This window comes from Canis aureus, chromosome 10 (genome assembly GCF_053574225.1).
Source record: "Canis aureus isolate CA01 chromosome 10, VMU_Caureus_v.1.0, whole genome shotgun sequence".
NCBI lineage: Eukaryota > Metazoa > Chordata > Mammalia > Carnivora > Canidae > Canis > Canis aureus.
The window spans coordinates 24,821,505-24,844,189 of NC_135620.1; the positions used below are offsets into that span (position 1 = coordinate 24,821,505).

The 22,685-nt window shown below is 53.5% G+C and overlaps 1 protein-coding gene and 1 long non-coding RNA gene across 12 annotated transcripts in view; one reads left to right on the forward strand and one right to left on the reverse strand.

Annotated features, from left to right (window-relative positions):
• LOC144322129 (uncharacterized) overlaps nt 1-22,685 on the forward strand; it is a 183,770-nt gene that overhangs the window by 153,639 nt on the left and 7,446 nt on the right. For 4 of the 6 annotated variants that reach the window (XR_013387691.1, XR_013387690.1, XR_013387689.1 and 1 more), the window contains 3 exons: nt 12,026-12,142; nt 21,646-21,752; nt 22,269-22,379. This is a non-coding gene — a long non-coding RNA (uncharacterized LOC144322129). The remainder of the gene's footprint in view (nt 1-12,025; nt 12,143-21,645; nt 21,753-22,268; nt 22,380-22,685) is intronic. The other 2 variants (XR_013387694.1, XR_013387693.1) reach the window with 1 other exon arrangement.
• The window catches only part of MACROH2A1 (macroH2A.1 histone), a 78,350-nt gene continuing 76,176 nt past the window's right edge, over nt 20,512-22,685 (reverse strand). For all 6 annotated transcript variants that reach the window (XM_077911738.1, XM_077911737.1, XM_077911741.1 and 3 more), the window contains exon 9: nt 20,512-21,272. In XM_077911738.1, coding sequence (XP_077767864.1) covers nt 21,107-21,272 — 166 coding nt within the window. In that variant the 3' untranslated portion in view covers nt 20,512-21,106. The remainder of the gene's footprint in view (nt 21,273-22,685) is intronic.

Genomic DNA, 22,685 nt, shown 5'->3' on the forward strand with positions numbered 1-22,685 from the left:
GAAAGTCAGGACATAGGGCAGCCTGGGTGGCTCAGTGGTTTAGTGCCGCCTTTAGCCCAGGGCCTGATCCTAGAGACCCAGGATTAAGGCCTACGTCGGGCTCCTTGCATGGAGCCTGCTTCTCCCTCTGCCTGTGTCTCTGCCCCTCTCTCTCTGTCTCTTTCTCTGTCTTCTGTCTCTGATGGATAAATGAATAAAATCTTAAAAAAAAAAAAAAAAAAACAGAAAGTCAGGACATGGTTACAGAATGATGCAGGCATGTTCACAGAACATGAAGCCATCTTGAAGGGACTCCCCCTGGTGCAATCTTGGATATTGGAGCATCAAAATATATCATGAAAGTAATAGTTTAAAACCTATGAAATGGTAATCTGTGAGCCCAAACTGGTATAAAGGATGAAGTGTAGAAGGAGAGAAAGCTCCACATCACAGTGGAATGCCAACTGACTAATATCAAAGGAATAACAGAGTTAGGAAAATGTCCATTCAGCAGTCATCATCATCATAATAATTCAGGCAAATTAAAAATTTAAAAAGCACATCTGCACGTGGTGACATGTCAGGTCTTGTTCTTGGCTATAATTCAGAACTTACCCAAATGTAAGGTACTGTTTGTTTCTGCCCTGAATGGTCACAGGCTACCTTTTTTTCCAAGCTGTGGCCTATTTCTGGGCTCTGAAAATATTCTGAAGAGGGGAGATTGCCTGAGGGTTGACTGTACATTGTGGCCACTTTGGGTTGGGGAGATATCTGGTTTCTTTGCTTCCAGCAGGGTTAGCTGACAGGTCAGCATGAGAATGAGCATGCTCTGGTCATCACTGCGGCCCCCAGAGGTTGCCGGATATTAGTAGACTGGCCAACGCCACCTGAAGAGTGAAGTATCCATTGACTGCTGCTTGTGACGGTGACTTCAGGGGTGCCATCCAGGGAAACACCAGCCAATGACTCTGTTTTTATGAGCTTAGTAATGGCCTGTCACACCTCCAGGCTCAGACTGTTTTTGCCATTTCTTCACTTGCCAGTCTGCACATTCCACAAGACTCTTCATTTGCACATTGGCTGGGCCACTTTGAGGCCGAGAAGTATGTCTCTTTTCTTCTTGGATCCTGGGAGGGAAGTAGTTGTGGAAGCAGATCCCCAAGACAGCTGTCATCTCTGGGGACCGCACTGCTGGTGGCACCTTTGGGCTTGGGGTTATGGGCAGCGGGACAGATGGCCCTGGGCTCTGGGAAGCTATCCCAGGAAGTTTGGTTTACCACACACAAATAGATGTTCATCATCCTGGAGCTGAAAATTTGGTTTCTGGACTCATTTTTATGTGCTGTTTATGTTGGCCACTGTCCTTGGAACAACCTTGGCCAGCTGAGGGTTGAGGGAAATGATGCCTTGTCCACTTGGAGAGGGTCATTCAAAAAGAGTTGGAGTGGCTGGCCAGGGACTTTTCTGATAGAGTCTGGCATGCCCCTGCTTGACAGGGCTTGGTTTTGATTTGGGCTGAGTACTCTCTTGGGAATGGTAGCAGGAGTATTCCTTGCCAGGAGAGGCCCTAGGAGCCTACTTGCATCCTGTGGAAGGCATTTTTTTTCCCCAAGGCACAACCATAATGAACCAAGGAGGTCTGCCTATGTGGCCTGTGCATCAAAGCCTTTGGGCAGCTCTCTTTGCATCTTCTAGGCCCTGTCATGTGGATTTGAGAAGCACGTGCTCTCTGTGTACACTCCTGTACCAGGCCCAGGCACATTCAGCCCTCTGTGATAGAAAACGAGGCTGGGAGGTAGCGCTTTGGCCACGAATCTCGGGTCTGCCAAGAGAATGAGGCAGTGTATGCAGCTGTTTTGCTTTTCACTCTTAGAACCCAGTGTCCTTATCTGTCATCAAGGGGGTCAGACTGGGGGCCCTTGAGGTTCCCTTCCAGATGACAATACCTGAACAGCCACCTACCTGGCGATTCTCCTCAGTAAATGGTAGAAGTATTTGATGCTGTATGAAGAGCCCTAGACATGGAGCTCATGCAGGGCAAGGGATAGATTGCATCCATGCTGGGCAACGTGGAAGATCTTTCCCTTGTTTTTGGTGTTGTGCAGTTTCACGGTAATATGTCTACATGTGAATTTCTTTTTATCCTACTTGGGATATCCTGGGCTTTGTAAAGCTGAGGCTTAACACATTTTTACCAATTTTGGAAAAGCGTCTGTTGTTATTTCTTCTCTCCTGTTTAGGAAATCTGATGAGATATATCAGGTATATGTTCTTTCGGCTCATAGATTAGTGTCTTGGTGCTGGTGGCTCTGCTCCATGCTAAGGATCAGTTTCAGATCTGATTCACACGGCATTTGTCTCAGGACCCAAGCAGAAGGGGCAGCAAGTAGCTGGGTGGATTCTCAGGCATGCAAGAGGCCAAGACATACCACATCAGCCTCTTTAACCTATGTCATGTCTACTCACATTCCACCCAGCCTAAAAGAGTGGGTGGAAAGTCTACTTTACTCGAGGATGAGGTTGAGAAGAGATGATTATTTGCCGAATGCTAATGCACTCTACTACAAACTCTCCTCTCTCTCTCTCTCTCTCTCTCATGCACTCTACTACAAACTCTCCTCTCTTCTCTCTCTCTCTCTCTCATGCACTCTACTACAAACTCTCCTCTCTCTCTCTCTCTCTCTCTCATGCACTCTACTACAAACTCTCCTCTCTCTCTCTCTCTCTCTCTCATGCACTCTACTACAAACTCTCCTCTCTTCTCTCTCTCTCTCTCTCTCTCAGATTTATTATTTGAGAGAAAGGGAGGGAGAGAGCACAAGTGAAGGGGGTGGGCAGAGACAGAAGGATAAGGAGAACCAGACTCCCCGCTGAGCAGGGAACCCAATGCGGGACTCGATCCCAGGACTCTGGGATCATGACCTGAGCCAAAGGCAGACCCTCAGCCAACTGAGCCACCCAGGTGCCCCCGTATTCTGTCCTTAGTCACAAATATTCACTTTAAGACTCAAGCAAAATAACTGCCTCCTTCCCCAAGATGATGCAAAAGTTTCATCTGGCTCTCACAACAGGCTCAGGATCTTGTAATCCACCACATTTCTCTTGGTCCAGAGGCCTCTGAAGTAAAGAGACAAATATTTGCACTCCCCACCCCTCAAAAATCCTCTACACAATATGCAGTTGAAACGCAGGGAAAATCATCATTCAATTATCACTGAAAAGACAAGGAATGAGAGGCAGAGGCATATAGCAGTGGTCTGGGGTAGTCTTCGTCCTGGGAGAACACTGTGAGACCCCCCTGTGGTGGGGTTGGGTGCTGGTTCTGCTCTCTCGATGCATCACCCACATCCGCAGCAAAAATAGCCGCCAGCTCTGGGGGCTGATAACTCCAGGGGCTGATGTCACGAACATTTTGTACTCAAGGATCTGCAAGTCTTCTGTGTGCTCAACCTGCGGGTCAGGTTCAGGTGACTGTCCTTGCGGGGCTCTGGGTTGAAGAGCATCTGCTGTCTCAGGCACGCTTCTCTGGTGGCCTGTCCCAGAGCGTGTGCTCCAGCTTGTAATTCTGGAAGTGTTTCTCTCATGGTCCTGCCCCCCTGCCCCATCCTGTCTCTGGGCCACTTGGTGCGGTCTTCCTTTACGTTCTTGCCAGTTAATTAATTCTCAGGCCAGCTGTCTTTATTCACTGGGCTTCTGATTTCACTTTTTGTTTCTAGAAATTCTAGTTGATCCCTTTTCGAGTATGCCTGGTCAGTTTTGAAATTTTCTTTGTCCATTGTGTTTAAGCTGATAGGCCCTATTTCATATGCATAATCTGGCCCTTGGGGATCAATTATGCTGCCCTTCCTGCTGACTCTCACTCATAGTGGCTTCTTTCCTTGGATATTTGGTAATTTTCCGTGGTGAGCTCATACTTAACTGATTGTAATCTGCAAGATTCCTGGGGGCCTGGGCTGAGCAGGCATTCTTTCAGAGACATTTCATGAATGATTTCTGTTGGTGTCCAGTGATGCCCCCTACCTGAAATCTTTTGAAGTCTACCTGTCTACTTGGAGCTCCCCAGACTGAGCAGTGGTGTAAGTTCATCCGAGTGAAGGCAGGCTTGGGCCATGTACTCCCATGGGACACTCCCTGGGTATTTCTCCCTCAGAGCCAAGGCTGGAGATGGCCATGTTTCCTGGTGGTCTCCTTTTCCAGTGAGTGCACTGGAGGAGGTGTAACTTCCAGAGTCCTAGGCCCAGATAGAGGTACCTCCTTAGATCTCCCCCCTGTTTTGTGAGCCAAAGATTTTCTTTTTCTTTTTTTTTCTTTTTCTTTTTCTTTTTCTTTTTCTTTTTCTTTTTATTTTTCTTTTTCTTTTCTTTCTTTCTTTTTTCTCTTTTCTCTCTTCTCCCAGGGCAGCTGTGGTTTCAGTACTCACAGGGAGCATCTTCAGCTTGAGTTTTTAGCACTGTAGATTTCTCACACCTGTTCCTCCTCCTCTTCCTTCCATCCCTGAATAGCCTTTGCATTTAAATTTATTTTTTTAAAGATTTTATTTATTTATTCATGAGAGACAGAGAGAGAGAGAGAGAGAGAGAGGCAGAGACACAGGCAGAGGGAGAAGCAGGGTCCATGCAGGAAGCCTGATGTGGGACTCGATCCCGGGTCTCCAGGATCAGGCCCTGGGCTTAAGGCGGCGCTAAACCGCTGAGCCCCCTGGGCTGCCCGCATTTAAATTTCTATTTATTGTGTCTTACCCAGCATTCTGGATGTTTATGGTGGGAGGGTGGCCTGGTGTGTTACCAGGGGCTGGAGGCCTCCCTCTGCAGTACGCTTATCTCAGTCCTCCCTGGATGTACAGCAGGCCCCGTTTCTTTAGAGCCTAGGGGCTCAGCCCTGGACTTGGCCCTGAACTCCTTCCTTCCAGGGGAAGGAAAAGACCCAATTTCTCTGTATGAGGTTCTTGTCAGAGGGAGGACAGGGCACACAGATACAAGGAGGTAAAGAGGAAATGACCACCATGCACTTATTGAGCACCTACTGTGTGCAAGATCCTGTGTCAGTGCCATGTCTCTATATTTATCATCTTATTTGATCCTCACGGCAACATTTTGAAAGGCTCAGAAGGGTCTAGCGATGTACCAAGATCTTACATCAAGCTGGTAGACTGGGCTGAAAAGCCAAGTCTGCCCTCTTCTCCCTGTCCTGTGCTGCTTTAGAAGACAAGGCACAAGTGGGCCTGACTGTCTGGGCAGGTGCCTGAGAAGCTGTGTGATCCTTCACAAACCACTCTGCATGCCTATGTCTCGGAGCATGTGCGTCGAACCCGATGGTGGGCGCCAGTGAGTAGGGGCTTAGAGTGGATTTCCCCTTCCATTTTCATGATGGCATTAGAAATTCCAAATGAATAGACAAGTAAACCTCTTAAATGGTGTGTGGGGAGGCTGTACTGTATGTGAGAGGAGGGGGCTGTGTTGTGTTTGGGGCCGGAGGGGCTGTCGAGGCACAGTCTTTTCTGGAGCCACTGGGGATCCAAGCATGGATGCTTTGGGTTGAGATACAGGAGGGTGTGTGTGGATGGGCATTTGGCCATGGGGCTGTGCTCCAGACTCCTCACAGATCTAGCTGCTATGGTGTTGGGTCTCCTCCAAATACTCACCTGCCAGGACCCACTGGACCCAGGACTCCTGGTTGTTTGTGTTTTTAATGAAGATTCGTTCCCAAGGATGGCAACAGCTTCAGCATACAGGTCTAAACTTAAGTCTTCTCTCCCAACCCAGTGGTGTTTGTTTATACCTTTCCCATTGAGAAGATCCATCCCCCTCTGGGTCTTCACCCTGGCACTGCCCCCAGCCCACAGCCCCCAGCCCCCAGCTCCCGTGCAGTTACTGAGCGGTAAGGCTCTAGCCAATGCTGGGGGCAGAGCAGAAAAAAGCCACTCCTCAGGGCACATGGCAGCCCTGTGCTGTGTCCCCGCCACTGTCCCTGTCAGTGGGGGCAGGGGGCTATTGTGCAGGAGGGTGCTCCGGGACAGCTCAGCTGCCCTGTGCAGATCCTGCAGTGACCATGGGCTCCTGAAGGCTTCCTGGCCAAGCTGCCTGCAAGCTGGAACCTCTGTGGTGGGTGGGGGTGGGTGTTCTGGAATGAGAGGGAAACCCCAGAGCAGGGCGGGGAGCAGAGTGATTAGGCAAGTGGACACAGGAGTGAGATAGATCTGGATTCAAGTCCTGGCTCTGTCACTTGCTTGTGACCTCAGGAAAGTTCCTTAACTTCTCAAAGCCTCAGTTTACCCACCTGTGAGAATGTAAGTAACAACAGTGTGTGCCTCTGCGTTGCTGCCGAGGGCCTTCCACACGGGGCCTGATGCGTGGTGAGCAGTCAGGAAATGCTACCTGTGCTCTTCACTGCCATCCATGTTGAAGGGACCTTGGAGTCCATGGCACGGGGTTGTGTTGGCTCTGGTCTGAGTGATGAGAGGAGAGACCAGGTGAAAGAGCCCAATAATTGAGAGTTTTGGTGTAGGAGCTGAGTGGCCAGTTTTGGTGTGATTGTGGCCCTCTAGCCCTGGCAGGAGGCCGTCTAAGCTGGGGAGGCTGACCTGGGGGTTAAATGAGAATGGTGCCTCCCTGCAGCTCCCTCTGGAAACCTAGCAAGTGAAACTCAGTGCTCCCCACTCAGACGGAGTATACTCTGTCCTGACCCCATCCTCAGAGACTCAGCCAGGGAGGCTGTGGTCAGGTACCCGTGCCTCAACGTCACTTGGGTTTGCAGTCCCTCGCTCTTCAGCAGATTTCTGAAGATTTCTCCCCACAGACAGCCCGATGCAGGACTAGATAGATCCCAGGACCCTGGGATCACACCCTGAGCCAAAGGCATCTAGATGCTTAACCACTGAGCCACCCAGGTGCCCCTGCAGCAGATTTTCTCCATGGGCTTCCTGCCTCTTCCCTTGCTACCATCTGGTGCTTTGGGAAGGATTGTCTTCACGAGCATGCACTTCTTTCGGGGTTATATCTGACAGCACATAAGGAGCAAAGAGAATGGAGGGTAATCATGACTGGCATGGAATGGTCTCCTTCTTTCCTCCAGAGTCATGACTGAGCTTTGTGACGACACTTTTTTTTCCCTCTGTTGCTTTCTTCAATCCTCTCTGGTTCCATGTCTGTGTTCCAGAGAGCAGAAGCTCCCAGAAAGGTGAATGCCAGCCAAGAGAGGAGTTTTGAATGCTGTTAGGGAATGTGGAGACCTCATTCCACATTCATGACTGTATAGAAAGCCCCAAATGGTCGTGGGATCTGTGAGCTTTTTTCAGAAATTCCTTTGGCTTTGGTGTGCTCAGGGTAAGCACTAAACCACCATCTTCACTGCAGCTTACGGAGGTGAACCTACAACTGGCCTTGGGCTTTGTTGAGAGGAACTGTCAGGTTCTGGGGATGGATGAGGGTGGAAGTAGATGGCTTTGGGGTTTTGCTTTCTGTAAGGCCTCGGGAGTCTTCCATGGACAGGCCAGCCTTTGCCCATAGAGGGCCTCCTCCTGGGACCTGATGATCTGCACATCCCTGGACTTTCTAACAACTTAGGAAAACAAATGAGCTCTTTATCCGAAGAGAAATTTGGCACAGTTATCCTGGGATTTAGGCACTTCACGGCTGTTATAAAGGAGGTTGAGGTAAAGATAAGGCGGCAGACAGACCAAGACAATGCTGCTTAATTCTCTGGAGCAGACCCTCTACACCTAGGCCTGTTTCCCTATCTGCTACCTACACATTCCCCGTGGGTCCATCCACTTCTGATTCATACCATTGTTGGATTCCAGGCTTGAACATTGCTCCAGGCCCAAGCTTTGCATGACTTTACACTGAGGAGTCCTCGATCCATTCAGAAACAAAGAGAAAGTATAATGTGAATAATTGAGAGAAATTCTCTTAGAAAGTTAAGGATTCCACAAAGGTGGTGAGCAGAGAGTCCTCAGAATTTGCAGGGAGATACCACCTGTCCAGATAATTCCATACCAGGATGTGGCAGAGGATGAGAACCCTTTGAAGCAGACGCCAGGCAGCCTTGGCTCCCCGCGGTCCCTCCCCGCCCCAGCCCTCCCTGAGCGCACAGCCAGAGGGCTCCCATCCACCTGGCCTCCACGGGCTGGCGTGCTACAGGGACTGGCTCCTCAGAAACCACAATTAATAACCGCCCCTGCACTGAGGGCTTGGTCTCCTGCAGCAGATAATAAATTGGCGCCATGCACTGAACCAATTCCCCGAAGCACTGCAAGCATTGTAATACTACCTACCGCCTCTCTGCCATCACTAACTTGGAGGAAGAAACAACACTCAACCATGGTGCTGGAATTAAAGTAATTCCTTTGTAAATGGGCTAAGTACAAAATTCTAGGTAGACTTCTTGACTCTTAAGGTTTTCTCACTGGGCCTGCAGTGCTTTGCATTCCAATGTTGAGGTTTATGGCCTGGAGTCTAAAAGAGCCAGGAGTGAACCCTAGCTCTGAGTCTCTGTCTCTCTGAGTCTCTGTCTCCCATGTGACCTTGAGTATGTCATTTAACTTTCTCATTTCCCTTGTTCTCAGAAAGGAGAGAATGGGATCTTCCCCGTAGAGCTGTTAGGTCACTAAGGTACCTTTATTGAGTACTTGCTATATGTAGGGCACATGGACTGGGTCATTTAATATTTTTGGTAACCTCGTGGTGGGAGGAGATGTGTAAGGGGTTGTGTTGTCCCTATTTTATAGATAAGTTGTAGGCTCAGAGAAGCCAAGTGACACACCTGGGACCGCAGTTGATAAGCGGCACAGCTGGGACTCGAATTCAGAAGTTGACTCGAATGTCCTCTCTCCTAACCCCTGAGGTAACGCCTGCCCTTAGTAGGGCTTGCACCCCGTAGGTACTCAGTCAGTCCAAATGAAGGAACAAAGAGAAGAGAGCTGCGTGTGTTGACTGTGCAGCAGGCTCCGAGGAGCGTGTCGGGCCTCAGGCACGAACCCTGGATTCATGTGAACTGGGCGGGCGGCGGGCAGGCAGGCGGCCTCCCTGGGGACTGTCCCGGGGCGAGGCTGGGCAGGAGAAGGCCCTCGGGGTGCCCGAGCGGTCTCTTCCTCCTCCTCCTGGGCGGGCAGGCATCTCTGGAGTTTGAGCCCAGATCCTGGATCCTGGGGGCGGGCGCAGAGTCGCTATAGATTTTAAGGAGCCCGTTCAAAGCAGAAAGGACGCTCTCTCCAGAATGAAGGGCAGCGTGAGTGTCGGGGCCAAAGGAGGACGGTTGAGAATTCCCAGTAAAACTTTACAGCTTCCGCGTTTCTGCTCCTCTAAGTCTTCCCATGAAAAGCGTGCATCTGGGGGGCCGTCTCAGGGGAGCGAGGGCAGGAGCCACCAGTAGCCCGGCCGGGCCGTGCTTTCCGGAGTCATTAGTGCCCCTGCGGCCTGCGAGGGGGCCAGGCTGCGGCGGAGGAGCGGCCTTGCCCGCGGGGTGAGGGGGGGGTGCCCCGACGCTGCCCGCAGGCCGCCGCCTGCATCTGGGCAGGGGAAGCTCCGCTCTTGTCCTTTTTATGCGTATTGACTTAGTGGAGTGCAAACATGTTAAAAGTTCACTTTCTCCTTTATAGGAGTCTATAAAAAGGCTCTTAAACGGGAGTCCTAGGGCTTGAGCGAGACAAGTGTGGGACCGGGCCTTGGGAGGGCGCAGTCCATCCCCCTGCCTTGAGCCCAGAGGTGTGAGCCTGTTGCGGATGTTGCTTCAGCCTGAAGTCTGGGAGCCCCGGCTTGGCTGGGCCCCCGCGGTGCGTCGCGCCAGAGGCAGAGGGCTCCGGATGTGGGAGCTGCCCGTGCCTTCTGCTTCGGTGAGTCCCTGGTGAAGCCGGCTGGCCTGCGTGGCCCTCTGCGGTGTGAGAGCAAGGGACTCGGCCCTGCGCAGGGCTTGTGGGGGCGCCTGAGATCCTGGGGTCTCTAAGCAAGCACGGGAGAGGAGATGTCCCTTGTCCCCAGGGTCTGGCTAACTGAGCTTTGTGATAGGCGTCCCCGTGGCTTAGACCCGGGGATGGCCTGCGGGGGAGAGGGAGAGGGTGGAGGAGTCAGACCTCTGGTGCCCTTGTGTGGCCTTTGGGGCCGCAGAGCCCACAGCACCCCCCGTCCGTGTAAAATGCTCCTTTTATTTATTTATTTTTAAGATTCATTTTTTTCATGAGAGACAGAGAGTTAGAGACACAGGCAGAGGGAGAAGCAGGTCTATGCAGGGAGCCCAATGTGGGACTCGATCCCGGGCCTTCAGGATCACACCCTGGGTCGTAGGCAGGCGCTAAACTACTGAGCCACTCAGGGATCCCCTAAAATGCTCCCTTTAAAGAGTGACTAGGTAATGAGGTGATGAGCCCAGGGGGCAAGCCTTGGGAGGCAGCTCGCTGGCTTTGGGAAATTGCTTTTGCTGCTCAGCCCTTAGTTTCTCCATCTGTCAAGTTAGAGGCTGGTCCCTACCCCACCTGCTTGCCTCTCGGGGTTGTCACGAAGCTGCAGGGTAAGAGAGGCACTGGGGAATGGTGGAAGAGCTGCTTTGTGGCCCAGGGGGGCCTGACCTGTAGAAGGTGACCCTGGCACCGAGTTCAGCACCTGGCATTCCTTTGTTCAGTGAGTGACTAACAGGTTAATGAATGAACATGCTATGCTGGTGCTCATTCCAAGGGCCCGGCCCATCACTCTGTCCCGCTCACTGCGTCTAAGTGTAACCCATAGCTGTGGCTTCAGGCAGGAACACGTGAGCTGGTCCTGCTTGCTCACAAGCACACTCCCTGGGGCGTCCCACTGATACTGTCCCTTTTGGCTCCACTGACCTGACACCTGCATAGGACTGTGCTCTCTGAAGGGAGTTTGGCAGCACAGCTGGGATCGCCATCCATTATCTCCCACATGGTTCCTAGGCCCAGTGAGCAGGTCCCTCTGGGCACTGGGGGTAGTAGTTGGGGTGAGGGCAACCCCCGTGTCCAGCAGGAGCCTTCACAGGCCTGTCCTGCATAAGCAGTTCCACATAGCAACCAAGGACGAGAGTGAGCCTCAGCCCAGCCTTGAAAGATCTGAGCTTTCCTGAGAGCAGGAAGTGTTCAAAGCTAAGGTAAAGGCAGAAGGGGGACAGATTCTGGAAAGAACAGTCAACCCTCTGGATGCAAATCTAGTTGAAGCACAGGACAAGGTTCACATGGGTTCTGCACCTGAGGGGCAGGCTGGCTTTGAAGCCGAGCTGGGCCGGCCTCTACCTTGCTTTAATTCTTTAGTCTCCCTGACTCCATTTTGTCATGAGTAAGGTAGGGACATGCCACCAACTGTAGAGTATTTGGGGGGAATTCAATTAACATGAGGCAGCCAGTGCAGTGCCTGGAACACAGAAATATTCAGTGCATGAATAGTACTGTTTCTACCACCATGATTATCAGTCACTGTATCACAGTCGGTAGCCTGGAACCACTTGCTGGTGGAGATGTCCCCGCCATGGTGTTTGCTCCATATGCTAAATTAAATGATATGAAAAGCTTGGAGTGTCGCTCTGGAGAGCTCCACGGAGATACTAAAGAACAGTGTTAATCGAAACAGTAGCCACTAACCACATGTGCCTACAGAACACTTAAAATGTGACGAGTGAAAACGAGGAACTGAATTTTCAATGTTACTTAATTTAAATGGTGCTATGTGGTTAATAGCTATCCTATTGGACAGCACAGTTCTAGAAGGTTCCCTGCAAACCAGACATTGCCTGACTCCTCTCTGAGCTATGTTAGCTCCAGATGGAGAAGGGTTTGTCAATAATTCCAGCATCTTCAGCTATATACCGTAAAGGTTGGGTTAGAATTGCACGTGGTATTGATATGCACCTGGCCGGGTCCCCTTGAAACTTGGCCTGCGTAGAGATGAGCTGGCCGACTCTCAAACGATGACCACGGTCAGAATCTGGATTTGAGCCGTGGCAGGTACGCAGCTTCTCACCTTTATGGGAATCGGAGCGCTAGAAAGAAAGGGTTCACATTTCTTAAAATATTTGTTCCTGACACTGTACTGGCAACTCTGTTTTACAGACAAGGAGACCACACCCTCAAGAGATGGGGTGACTTGCCTAGCCCCTCATCCCCTCCGCATTCCTCAGACCACAGAGCCAGAGAACCTGCCAGGTTTCGAGCGGACAAGATGCCAAGGTACAGCTCAAGGTCACGGGCTCCAGAGCAGTGTTTCCCCGCCGGGCCGGGAACGCCTGCCCATTTGATAGCTGGGAGAATGGAGGCTCGGGGGGGCCGGGGAAGCTGCCCAGGTCCCACGGCGAGCTGGTCAGTCTTTCGGGGTTGGGGGCAGAGCAGGACGGGGCTCGGGGCGCGGGGCCCTGGGCCTGCCTGTCCGTCCGAGCGGACGGGCCACCCCGAGGGCCTCGCCCACCGACCTGGAGCTCGGGCGCCCGAGGGGGTGGTCCCGCCGGCGGCCGGGGGTGCGGCCGGTGGCCTTAATGGGCACATTGTCCCCCCAGGGCCGAGAGCGCCCCCGGCCACTTCCTCAGCCGCGGCGCTGGATGAGCTCATGTCTGCGGCTGCGGGCGGCGCGGGGCGGCCGGGCGGGCGGCGGGAGGCGGCGGAGCGCGGGCTGGGGCCTGGGGCCTGGGGCCTGGGGCCTGGGGCCTGAAGCAGAACCTTGTAATGAGCGACGCCGGCTGGATTTATGGGGCTGCGCACGTGCGCCTGCCTTCCTGCGAGGGCCTCCGCGTGAGAACAAAAACAAGCCCTGGCCCAGGCCCGGCGCGACTGGGTCTTAGCAAGAGCCCACTAATTACGGGAAGGCCCGGCCAGGTCCCCGGCCTGGTCTGCGGAGGCGCAGAGGCCCAGCGGGAGGCCCGAGGCCGCCTCCTCGCTGCTCCCCATCTGTGAAACGGGGGCAGGGCACCCTCTGGGCCACGACCAACAGGAGCTGATGTCACAGGTACCTGCTCCTGCTTCTGTCTCCTGGTTCTTTTTTTTTTTTTTTTTCTTTAAATGTTTTGTTTATTTATTCATGAGAGACACAGGCAGAGGGAGTTGCAGGCTCCATGCAGGGAGCTGGATGTGGGACTCGATCCCGGGACCCCGGGATCACACCCTGGGCCGAAGGCAGATGCTCAACCACTGAGCCACCCAGGCGCCTCTGCATCCTGGTTCTGACAGGTTCTGCTGAGTGGCCTGGCCAAGTAACTCCACCTCTCTGAGCCTCACCGCCTCCCTCACCTTCGAAAGTGGGGTGATAATGTTCATTTTGCAGGGTCTTGAGAAGGATTTGACAGGAGAATGCACATCAACCCCCTCGTGTGCCATGTACTCACACCATTGCCACCCCTCAGTGCACAGTCCCGCCTGGCTGTGTGGCTCCTGTTGTCTTCCTACCCAAGCATGGAAGTGGCAGGCGGGTTCTTGAAGGCCCCGTGTCATTATGATTCTGCACCTGTGCTGTGCGGGCAGCTGAGGGCCAGACACACACCGTGTCGGGGGCACGTTGAAGACACACGGGGGTCCACGTGTCCCTTGTCATCTTTGTGCTGGTAGAAGAGGCTGACAGTACCAGAAGCCGGGCCTGGGACTGAACGAGTGGCAGGACTTGGCCTTCCTGTCCTGGGGCTGGGTCTGTGAGAAGAGGATTCCTGACTCAGGCTTGTGTGCTGGGCCATCAGGAAATGACACCTGCCCTGTGGCCAGTGCCCTTGCCTGGAACCTTTGTGCGTCCAGGCTCCCTGGCATGCAGGCAAGGAGCTCTCCACTGCAATACCTCAGAGGTCTCTCCTGGAAGCATTTTCTACCATTTTCCCTGTTTATTGATATCGTGGATTTAGCATCTAGCCAGAAAGTTCCTTTCTTTTTCCTTTTCTTGTTCCTTTCCCTTTTCAAATCAAGAGCCAAAGAAAGCAGAAACACCAGATACCATGAGATCCAGGCTGTGGTTAGCAGTGCAGCAAGAGGGTGCTGAGCTGGGGCCTGGTGCCAACGTCAGGCTTCACTCTGAAGCCACCGCGTGCCCACATGAAGCGAGAGATCCAGCGCGGTGGTGCCCCTGGCTGATGTGTGTTGGGCTGGAGGGTCTGCAGCAATCACACCCTCCCCAGTCTTCCCACTGCCTTCTCTGAGTCGAGCACTCTGCCTGGTGAGTAGCCTTTGTGGTCCTGGTGGACTCAGCTGGAGCGGTGATCCACGTAACCACTGAGGAGGTGCCCCTTCCTGCCATCAGCCCTCAGGGTGAGGCCTGAGGGTGCCGTGAAATGCAAAGGCATTTGGTTGAGCATCTGCCTCCTGGCCTCACGGAGGGCAGGATTTCCTTCGCTCACTCACTGCTGCATGCCCAGGGCCATGGATAGTGCTGGGCCCAGAGCGCGCAGGGGTTCTGTGCAAATGAGTGATACTCCTTGTGTGATGGGGAGACAGCTCTGTCAGTGCAGGACAGCGTCTACTCGGCATAGGGCTGTGGCTGGTGGGTGTGCAGAGTGCACCGAGAGAGGGCACCTTGCCCAGACAGTGATGGAGTCCAGGAAAGCTTCCTGGAGGAGGCAGCACGGAGGTCGAAGAGCTGAGACCTGAAGGGTTGAGCAGGATTACAGGTGAAAGGTAGCAGTGGCGTGTTCCAGGCTGTGGAGGTGGCGTGCACGAAGTCCTGAGAGCGAGATAAGAGTGGCATAAACAGAATCTGTACCAGTGGAAAGGGGCGGAGGTGGGAAGGTGAGGCGGTGGAGGCTGAGCAGCCTCCCTCGGAGCCCAGGCCCACGTCACCTTCACGGGGCAGCATCTAAACTTCCAAGGGTCCCTCTTTTCCTATCCGTTCTGCAGCTGGAGGCGCTGTGCTGTCACCCTGGGGCACAGCAAGGGCTGAGGGGGCCGGGCCTGGGCCGTGTCTTGCAGGCTGTGGAGGGGCCGAGGGGGTGATGGTTTGGGGTGCTGCCCTCCTCACAGCCCTGGGCTGCCAGCTGGGGCCGCTTGAGGCCAAGGAGGCTTCAGGCCAGGGCCCCCTGCCAAGCGGGGTCCCTGGGGTGTCCATCACCCCAAGGGCAGTCGTGGCATCGCCCCGCTGGTGTCCACCCGCATCGGCGGCCGCTGACAGCCGGGAGGGGTTCCTCACTGTCAGCTGCGCCCTGGCCGGACATGCGGCGGCCGGGTGCTCTCCCTCCTGGGCTCCGGGGGCGCCCCGAGGTGGGCGCTGCGGGCAGGGCCTCCGGGGGCCCTATTGAGGGCTGCTGGGTCCAATTAGGCGGGCCGGCGCCGGTGACTGACAGCTCGTTACGCCGCTGCCACGTGGGGAGCGGAGAGTTGGGGCCTGCCTGGGGCGCAGGAGGGGTGGGGCGCAGGGGGCGCCGAGCCGGCAGCTGGCCCAGTCGCGTGTGGGGCTGGACCCGAGTCGCCTGCCAGGGCTGGTGGCCGGGAGGCTCCCTCTCGGGCTGGGCCACCCGGTGCTGTGGCCCTGGGTCTGGCTCCCAGGCGTTGGACAAGATTTGGAGGGTGTCGCTGTGGGCCTCTGATCTCTCCGCGCTCAGTGAAGCCACGGCAGTGACCTTGGCCTTGTGACGTTGGCACAGTTTCCGGGGTAATGTGAGGCCTCTTCCCCTGGGGTTACACTCCCTGTGGCACGTGCTCTGGGGCCCGTCACAGCCCCCCGTCCTCTTTGGGTGCAGGGCCCCAGCAGACCTCGGGGCTGCCCCTGTAAGCGCGCTCAATGGGGCTGTTAGCAAAGGTCTGCGTTTACACAGCAAAACCGGCTTCTTGGAGGAGAAATTTCAGCAGCTTTGTGGGAGACAGAGTCCGGGATGCTTCACGATGGGTGTTTACCTGCACGCCCCGCATTCTGCACTCCGCTGACGGGGCTCCAGAGTCTCATGGATGTGTGTGGGCGACTGTGTGTGTGAGAGAGTGTGGGTGTCAGGAGTGGGGGGCGCGGGCCGTGAGGAGGATAGCGCCGTCCGTGGAGAGAGCATTCGTGAAGCACTCTCTTTCTCTTTCTCTTTCTCGAGTTTGACAAAGCAAAGTTGATTTTTAGGGGTCAGGGAAAGGCCAATCTATTTACACACCTTTGCTAAGGAGCCTGGCAGGGCAGTGATGAGGGCCGGGATTAATGAACAGTTTTATTACCTCCCTGTCAGGAGGGTCATGGGATATTATTTTGATATCAGGGGGGCCCCAGAAGCAAACACAACAGGTTGGGTTCCAAATAGAAGACATGCCAGAGGAAAGGGGGCCTCACCCCTGGCCATTGAGCGTTTCCCTTTCTTCTCGGCCGGGGCTGGGCCCAGCACCCTCCTCCCACCCCAGCGCTTTCAGGGGATCCCTCTGAGGGCCGCACCAAAGCCAGCTGCCAAGATAACGTTGGCTGGTGGTGGCGCCGGGCCAGGAAGATCAAACATCGGGTTGCTAGTGAAGGAGGCAGCCCCGCTGTCCCCCTGCCACCGCTGCCTCCCACGGAGGGAGAGCCGGCCTACTCGGGGACTGCCGGCGCGGCCTGAGTGACAGCCAGGAAACTGCCTGATGACCGCCTGTCCCGGCGCCGACTGGCCCCCCTGAGTCGTCACCCTCCGGCCTTGGGAGGGGAGCGGGACGAGGAGGGCGCACCTGGACAAGAGGCGCAAATGGCTGCACATCTCTCGTTTTCTTGTCTTCGCTTCTCGCCTCTTCTGTGACCAAACCCGGCCTCCGGACCCCGAGCGGCAAGGAGGAGTTCTGACAGCTAAACCCAGGCCCTGACAGACGGCTCCGCAGCCCAGGGATGGGCCCAGCAGAGGCCAGGGCTGAGGTGCTGGCCTGGTGGCTGGTGGGGTCCAGGCCTGGGCTTGCAGACCCCAGCAGACGCCGTAGCTCCCCTCGTTGGGGCTGCCGTGCCTGTGTGCCATCTGGCCACTGCCACCTATCGCCTGGAAGATGGCAGCCTGTCCTCTGAAGTCCAGGTCTGTGTCACCTGCACACGCCCCTCCCTGCACACGAGCCGTGAGCACAGCTCTGTCCTGAATCCCTGCCCGGCTAGCAAGCAGGGCTCCGGGTCTCCCGGCCTGCTGGACGGGGGCACTGTCCCATCTGCCTTTGCAAGAGGCCTAGTAAGTTCCCAGGAAATCTCACCGGCCCCTGGGTTGCTGTGAATAGCTGTCCTCCAACACGTTCTGCTGCCAGGGCTGGCCACACGGGGCCTATCAGCGAACAGGCAAGACGGCCTGGCTAACGAGCAAAAATTAGGGGTGCGTACCAAAGGAGAGGCTACCTCTGGGGGCTCGGATAACAGAACAGGGGAGCCAACCAAAGACTTTGGGGGCTACGTCTCACCTAGAGAGGAGAGTTGTACTTTTGTCATCTGTAAGATAGGACAAGCATCAGCATCACAAGGTTGTGGCGGGAAGTAGCTGGTGTGGAGGACCAGTGCGTGTGGCGTGCGGGCACGCGCGGCAGTGACTGCAGCCACTTTGGCGCCACGTGCGATCTCAGATGGAGGAGGCAGAGGGAGCCGGCTGCAGGACGCAGGGCGGAGGCCAGCCGCCGAGGGCAAGTTGGAGGCTGACGTCTGCCTGGTGCCACCACCAGCCCACAGGGCTGCACGGCCCCCAGGGTATGGAATCGGTTCACTTTTGGCGAACCTCACGGCCTGCCAGCCAGTCTTTGGAATAGAGGCACGTGTACATTCCTAGTTTCCCTCGCAGTTGCACCAACTTTTCTTTAAAGTAATAAGCTGTTTTCTTTTTCCCCTGTAAACATGAGGCTGACATCAGAGAACAAATTTTGATCCTGGTTTTAAAAGCTAACTGGGTGGTTTAGACATGATGGGAATCCCAGGCAGTTGGCTGGCTCGCTTTCCTCCGTTCCACTGAAAAGAATTTCTTCAATGAGCCCACATCTCAGGGGCGAGATGCACTTTGGATTAGTGAAAGTTTAGAAACATTTAGGTGATTATGGTAAATAATTCACACAAATCCTGACAAATGCAACTTACTCTTTTGTGCAGAGGGAAGAGCAGAAATCAGCCCCCCTTCCTCTATCTGCTTCCCAGTCCCTTTAGCACCATCTAGTGGAGGACCCCTGTTAAACGCGGGATTTGCTTCTGTGGTACCTTCTCATGGTTGAGCAAACGCAATTCACCTAGAAGCCCTTTTTTTAAAAATATTTTTTTCTTTATTTATTTATGATAGTCACACACACACACAGAGAGAGAGAGAGGCAGAGACATAGGCAGAGGGAGAAGCAGGTTCCATGCACCGGGAGCCCGACGTGGGATTCGATCCCGGGTCTCCAGGATTGCGCCCTGGGCCAAAGGCAGGCGCCAAACCGCTGCGCCACCCAGGGATCCCTAGAAGCCCTTTTTTTATTATTGAAGTTCAATTTGCCAACATAACCCAGTGCTCATCCCATCAAGTGCCCGTCACCCAGTCACCCCATCCTTCCGCCCACCTCCCCTCCCACCACTCCTTGTTCGTTTCCCAGAGTTAGGAGTCTTCATGTTCTCTCTCCCTCTCTAATTTTTTCCCATTCATTTTCCCTCCTTCCCCCTATAATCCCTTTCACTATTTCTTCTATTCCCTGAATGAATGAAACCATATAATATTGTCCTTCTCGACTGACTTACTTCACTCAGCATAATACCCTCCAGTTCCATCCAGGTCAAAGCAAATGGTGGGAATTCATCCTTGCTGATGGCTAGAAGCCTTTTAACCCTGGTTTCGTTCTGTGTTTTGGTCTCCAAGTTAGAAATAACCACCATGGCGACCTGGATTCTCTTTTGCTGCTGATTAGAGTGAGCCCTGCATCTCAGTGGTCAGCATCTCTGCACTTGAATCTGGTTGTGCTTCCTAGCTGTGAGATCACTGGCAAGTCGCATAGTTTCTCCCAGCCTCAGTGTTCTCAGCTGTAAAATGGCTCTGATAACAGGGACTACCCCTAGAACCATCCCTAGGACAGAATGGAAGGATGTCTCTGTAGGGGCTCAAGACAGTGCGTGGCTCATAGTAAAGGCCGCTCTTTCCAGCTACCAGTAGCGCTGCTCATCACCCTGCACGCTGCGGATTCTACCTGTAGAAACAACGTTCTTGGGTGAATGGCTTTGTCTGCCCACGCAAACAATGTGAAGGTCTTACTTATGAAGTGATGACTTTTTAAGATGCATCTTCTTGAATACACCATGATAAATTATAGACATTACTATTATTGTTGCTAAATTCTCATCAAGAAGTAGGAAATGTAGACTCTGTAGAAATCTTGGGGGAAGAAAGCTAAAAGCTTTAATAACACCCTACTTTTAGGAGAAACTTGGGGAAAATCATCTTTCAGGATTTGGTGAGAAGTAGTTGCCTTTTCATTTAAAAGCGTGTTTGTGATGGCTTTGGACGTCTATTTTGATTTCATTAGGCACAGCTTGGGGAGGAAAAATGATCCTTTACAGTCATCTACGATATGCAGTGCACTGCATATTTTCTCCTGGCTGAAGTGTGTTTTAGAAGCAGGCACGTTTCTTTTTAAAGACAGAGAAAGTCTTCCGTGCGTTGTAGGCACATTTGGATAAAGGTAAAGTACCTTTTAAAGCAAGCAGTGTCTGTGTTTTGTGAACTGAATTCAGGTAACGAAAAGTGTAGCCACTCTGGTCCAGCTGAGCCCTTTCTAACTACAGCTGACCCTTGAACAAGATGGGTTTGAACTCTGCGGGTCCACTTAGGTGAGGATTTTTTTCAATAAATACAGTGCAGTACTGTAAGTGTAGTTTCTCTTCTCTCTGCTTTTCTTAGTAACATTTTTTCTGGAGCTTGCTTTATTGTAGTAATCCAGTATATCGTATAGGTAACGTACAGATTATGTTCACCGGCTGTGTTACCAGCAAGGCTCCCTGTCAACAGTAGGCTACTGGGAGTTAAGTTTTAGGGAACTTGTAAGTATGTGGATTTTCAACTGTGTGGGGGTTGGCACCCCTAACCCCCATGTTGTTCAAGGATCAGCTCTAACGTGCATCACTAAACCCCACCCGCAGCCTCCAGAAAGCGTGCAAGAGCTAGCAGCACACCTTGAGGACCTTATTAGTGGTGCCTTGCCCATGGAAAGTTCTTAGCAGCAGGAACCCTGTCCTGTAGGAACAAAGGGCCCAACATAGCCCTCGCAGAGGGTTCTAGGCTTCTGCAGCTCCATTTGGCAAGTGGCCCAGGGACACTGGGTCCATCCAGGAGCTGGAGAGAGCATCCATCAGGAGAGGGCAAATGGCAAGAGAGAGCTGGGCTCAGCGTCTAAAGACCCAGACTGGAATACCAGTCTGCCACTTGCCACCCGCACGACTTTCAGCATGTCTGCTTCCTCATCCATGCAATGGGGAGAATGACTTTGCCCAAGTGTCACAAGGATGGAAAGAGGGACTTCACATGAACTCCCCCTACCAGCTGTTAGGGACTGAAGATGCCCCTGTGTCCAGGCAGCAGTGGCCCTGGGGTGCTTCCAGGGAGGTGCGGGGGGAGGGGGCAGGACGGGGTGCAGCAGCCACACCTAGTCCCCCACCCTGTGAGGAGAGAAGCCCACCCAGGGCTCATGGCACAGTAACTTGAAACACACCAGTCACAACAGCAGTTTAACATTTTACTAAATCAATTCACACAAATTCCAAATTGCAAATATAATTAAGGACAACAGATTCTGTTCTGCCTTTTTAAATCTTTCATTTTCAAATCCATCATTAAGACAAAAAGTAAACAAAAAATTAAGTCTGCTGCAAATTCATGATTTTTCTTCTTGAGGAAAAAAAAGGAACATTATAGTAAAAAGAACGCCACTGGGTGTACAATAAAGCACCACAACACACGGTTACAAAACAGGCTTCCTGGATTCGGCCACACGTAGAAGACACTGCTCTCCCCGCTGTTCTGCGTCAAGCAGGATTTCATTAAAATAAAACTATAAAATCTCCTAGGTTACACTAAAGTCAGACACGGTCTGGAACACAGTGCTTAACAACAGTAATGCCAACTATCAGTGCTAACGTAAAAACATTTTAGAAGGTCAAAAACAATTAAACTGGAAACCAAAACCTTATTTTCCCTAGATGAGCAAAATTGGAAATGAAAGGGTCCTGCCTCCCAACAGGAGTGAAGGGGACTTTTCTTTCTTTCTTGCAAGGTGGAGGCAGGGGCACGGTGCAGGCTGGCTCTGTAGTTCCTCAGCCTAGTTGGCGTCCAGCTTGGCCATTTCCTGTACGTAGATGCCTATACTCTCGCTGTCAAAGAGCACGAAATACACCGTTTTGATGGAAGAGGACATTGTTGACACGAAGTAACTGGAGATGGCCTTCAGAATCAGCTGCGCTGCCGTCTGCTTTGGAAAACCATTCCTGTGGGAGAGAAAAGTGCTCAGCTGCCAGAGAGACGGCTGGGCCGTGGCCCTGCCCGTCTCCCTCCCCGAGGCTCTGAGGCGAGTGTTGTGCTTTGTCTGTATTGCCTCAGTGCCCACGGGGGGGGGGGGGGGGGGGGGAGCGGGCGTGGGGTCCTGTGGCCGCCCATGCACAGGCATGAGAGAGACCAACGCCTGCCACATGGGACGGACAAGTGGGCGGAGAGCTGGGACCTGCAGGACAAGGTCCTCTGTGCCCTCGGAGGAAGGGGACACGGCGGGTTTTCAGAAAGCAACCAGCAGACACGCAGGATCTGCGTTTTGGGCGTTAAGTCTCCCCAGGGTAGCTCCAGCTCCTGTGTTTCCTCTCCCAGCATTACTGTGACTCGCACTGGGCTTGACCCTCAGCTCTAGGGCTCACTCCATGGGACGACTGGAGGCAGGAGCTTCCCCGGGAGGGAGCTGTTCTGCATGCACACAGGTAGGATGGTTACACCCTTCACTTCGTAGGTGCTGGAGCTGCGGGCCCGGGATGCATCCCAGAGCACCCTAGCTTGCACCACCCAAAGGCCAGGATAGGAGAGCTGGGGGGTATGGGCAACAACTCTTGGCCCGGGGACCCCTTCATCTCAAGAGACAACATCCAAGACTCCAGGCCAAATGGCTGTGAATGCATGTGTACTTCCACTTAAATGTCAGGTGGCAATTTCAAGGGTAGGTGCACAGAATTCTTAAGAATCTCAAATGAGGCCTAGAACAATTGACACCACTTGCTCCTCAGTGCCTGAGACCGACCCTGGTCAACCCCACAGGTACAGGACCCAGGTGACCCAGGACAGTGGCAGGAACATAGCAGCTTGCCTAGTCCAGCAGGAATGACGTGAGCTTTGGAGCCAGTGGCCCTGGGTTCAGATCCTACTGGCCCCGTGTACAGTTAAGGATACTCGGGTGTGAGGCTGGGGCCAATTTTCATGGGGATCTCTTTCTTCATTGGCAGGTCTACGGTCTTTGAACTGCCCTGAGCCTGGGGACTATTGGTAGCCAAAGTGCTGAGCCAACCTGCCAGTTCTGACTCCACCTCTCCTCCAGATGGGGTACCTGCCACAAGGTGAGAGGTTTTCAAATGTCTTCGAACACTCTGAGCCTTGCTCACTAAGTGCCTGTAAGTTGTGAAGTACCTTGGCTGGCTCCCCTGGAGAGCCACACTTACTCTGTTGTCAGGACTCAGAGCACCTTAGAGTTACAGGTGAAAACAGTCTGAGGACTTGCTTTCCATCAAACTTCTGGATGCTACAGAAGTGAAGCTAATCCTTAGCAGACAAGGGACGTCACCAAGGGCACGCTTCCATGCAGAGTGGCCCATGGTCAATAGTGGGGTGCAAACGATCCTTCGCTCAGGCGGATCCTCGTCAGC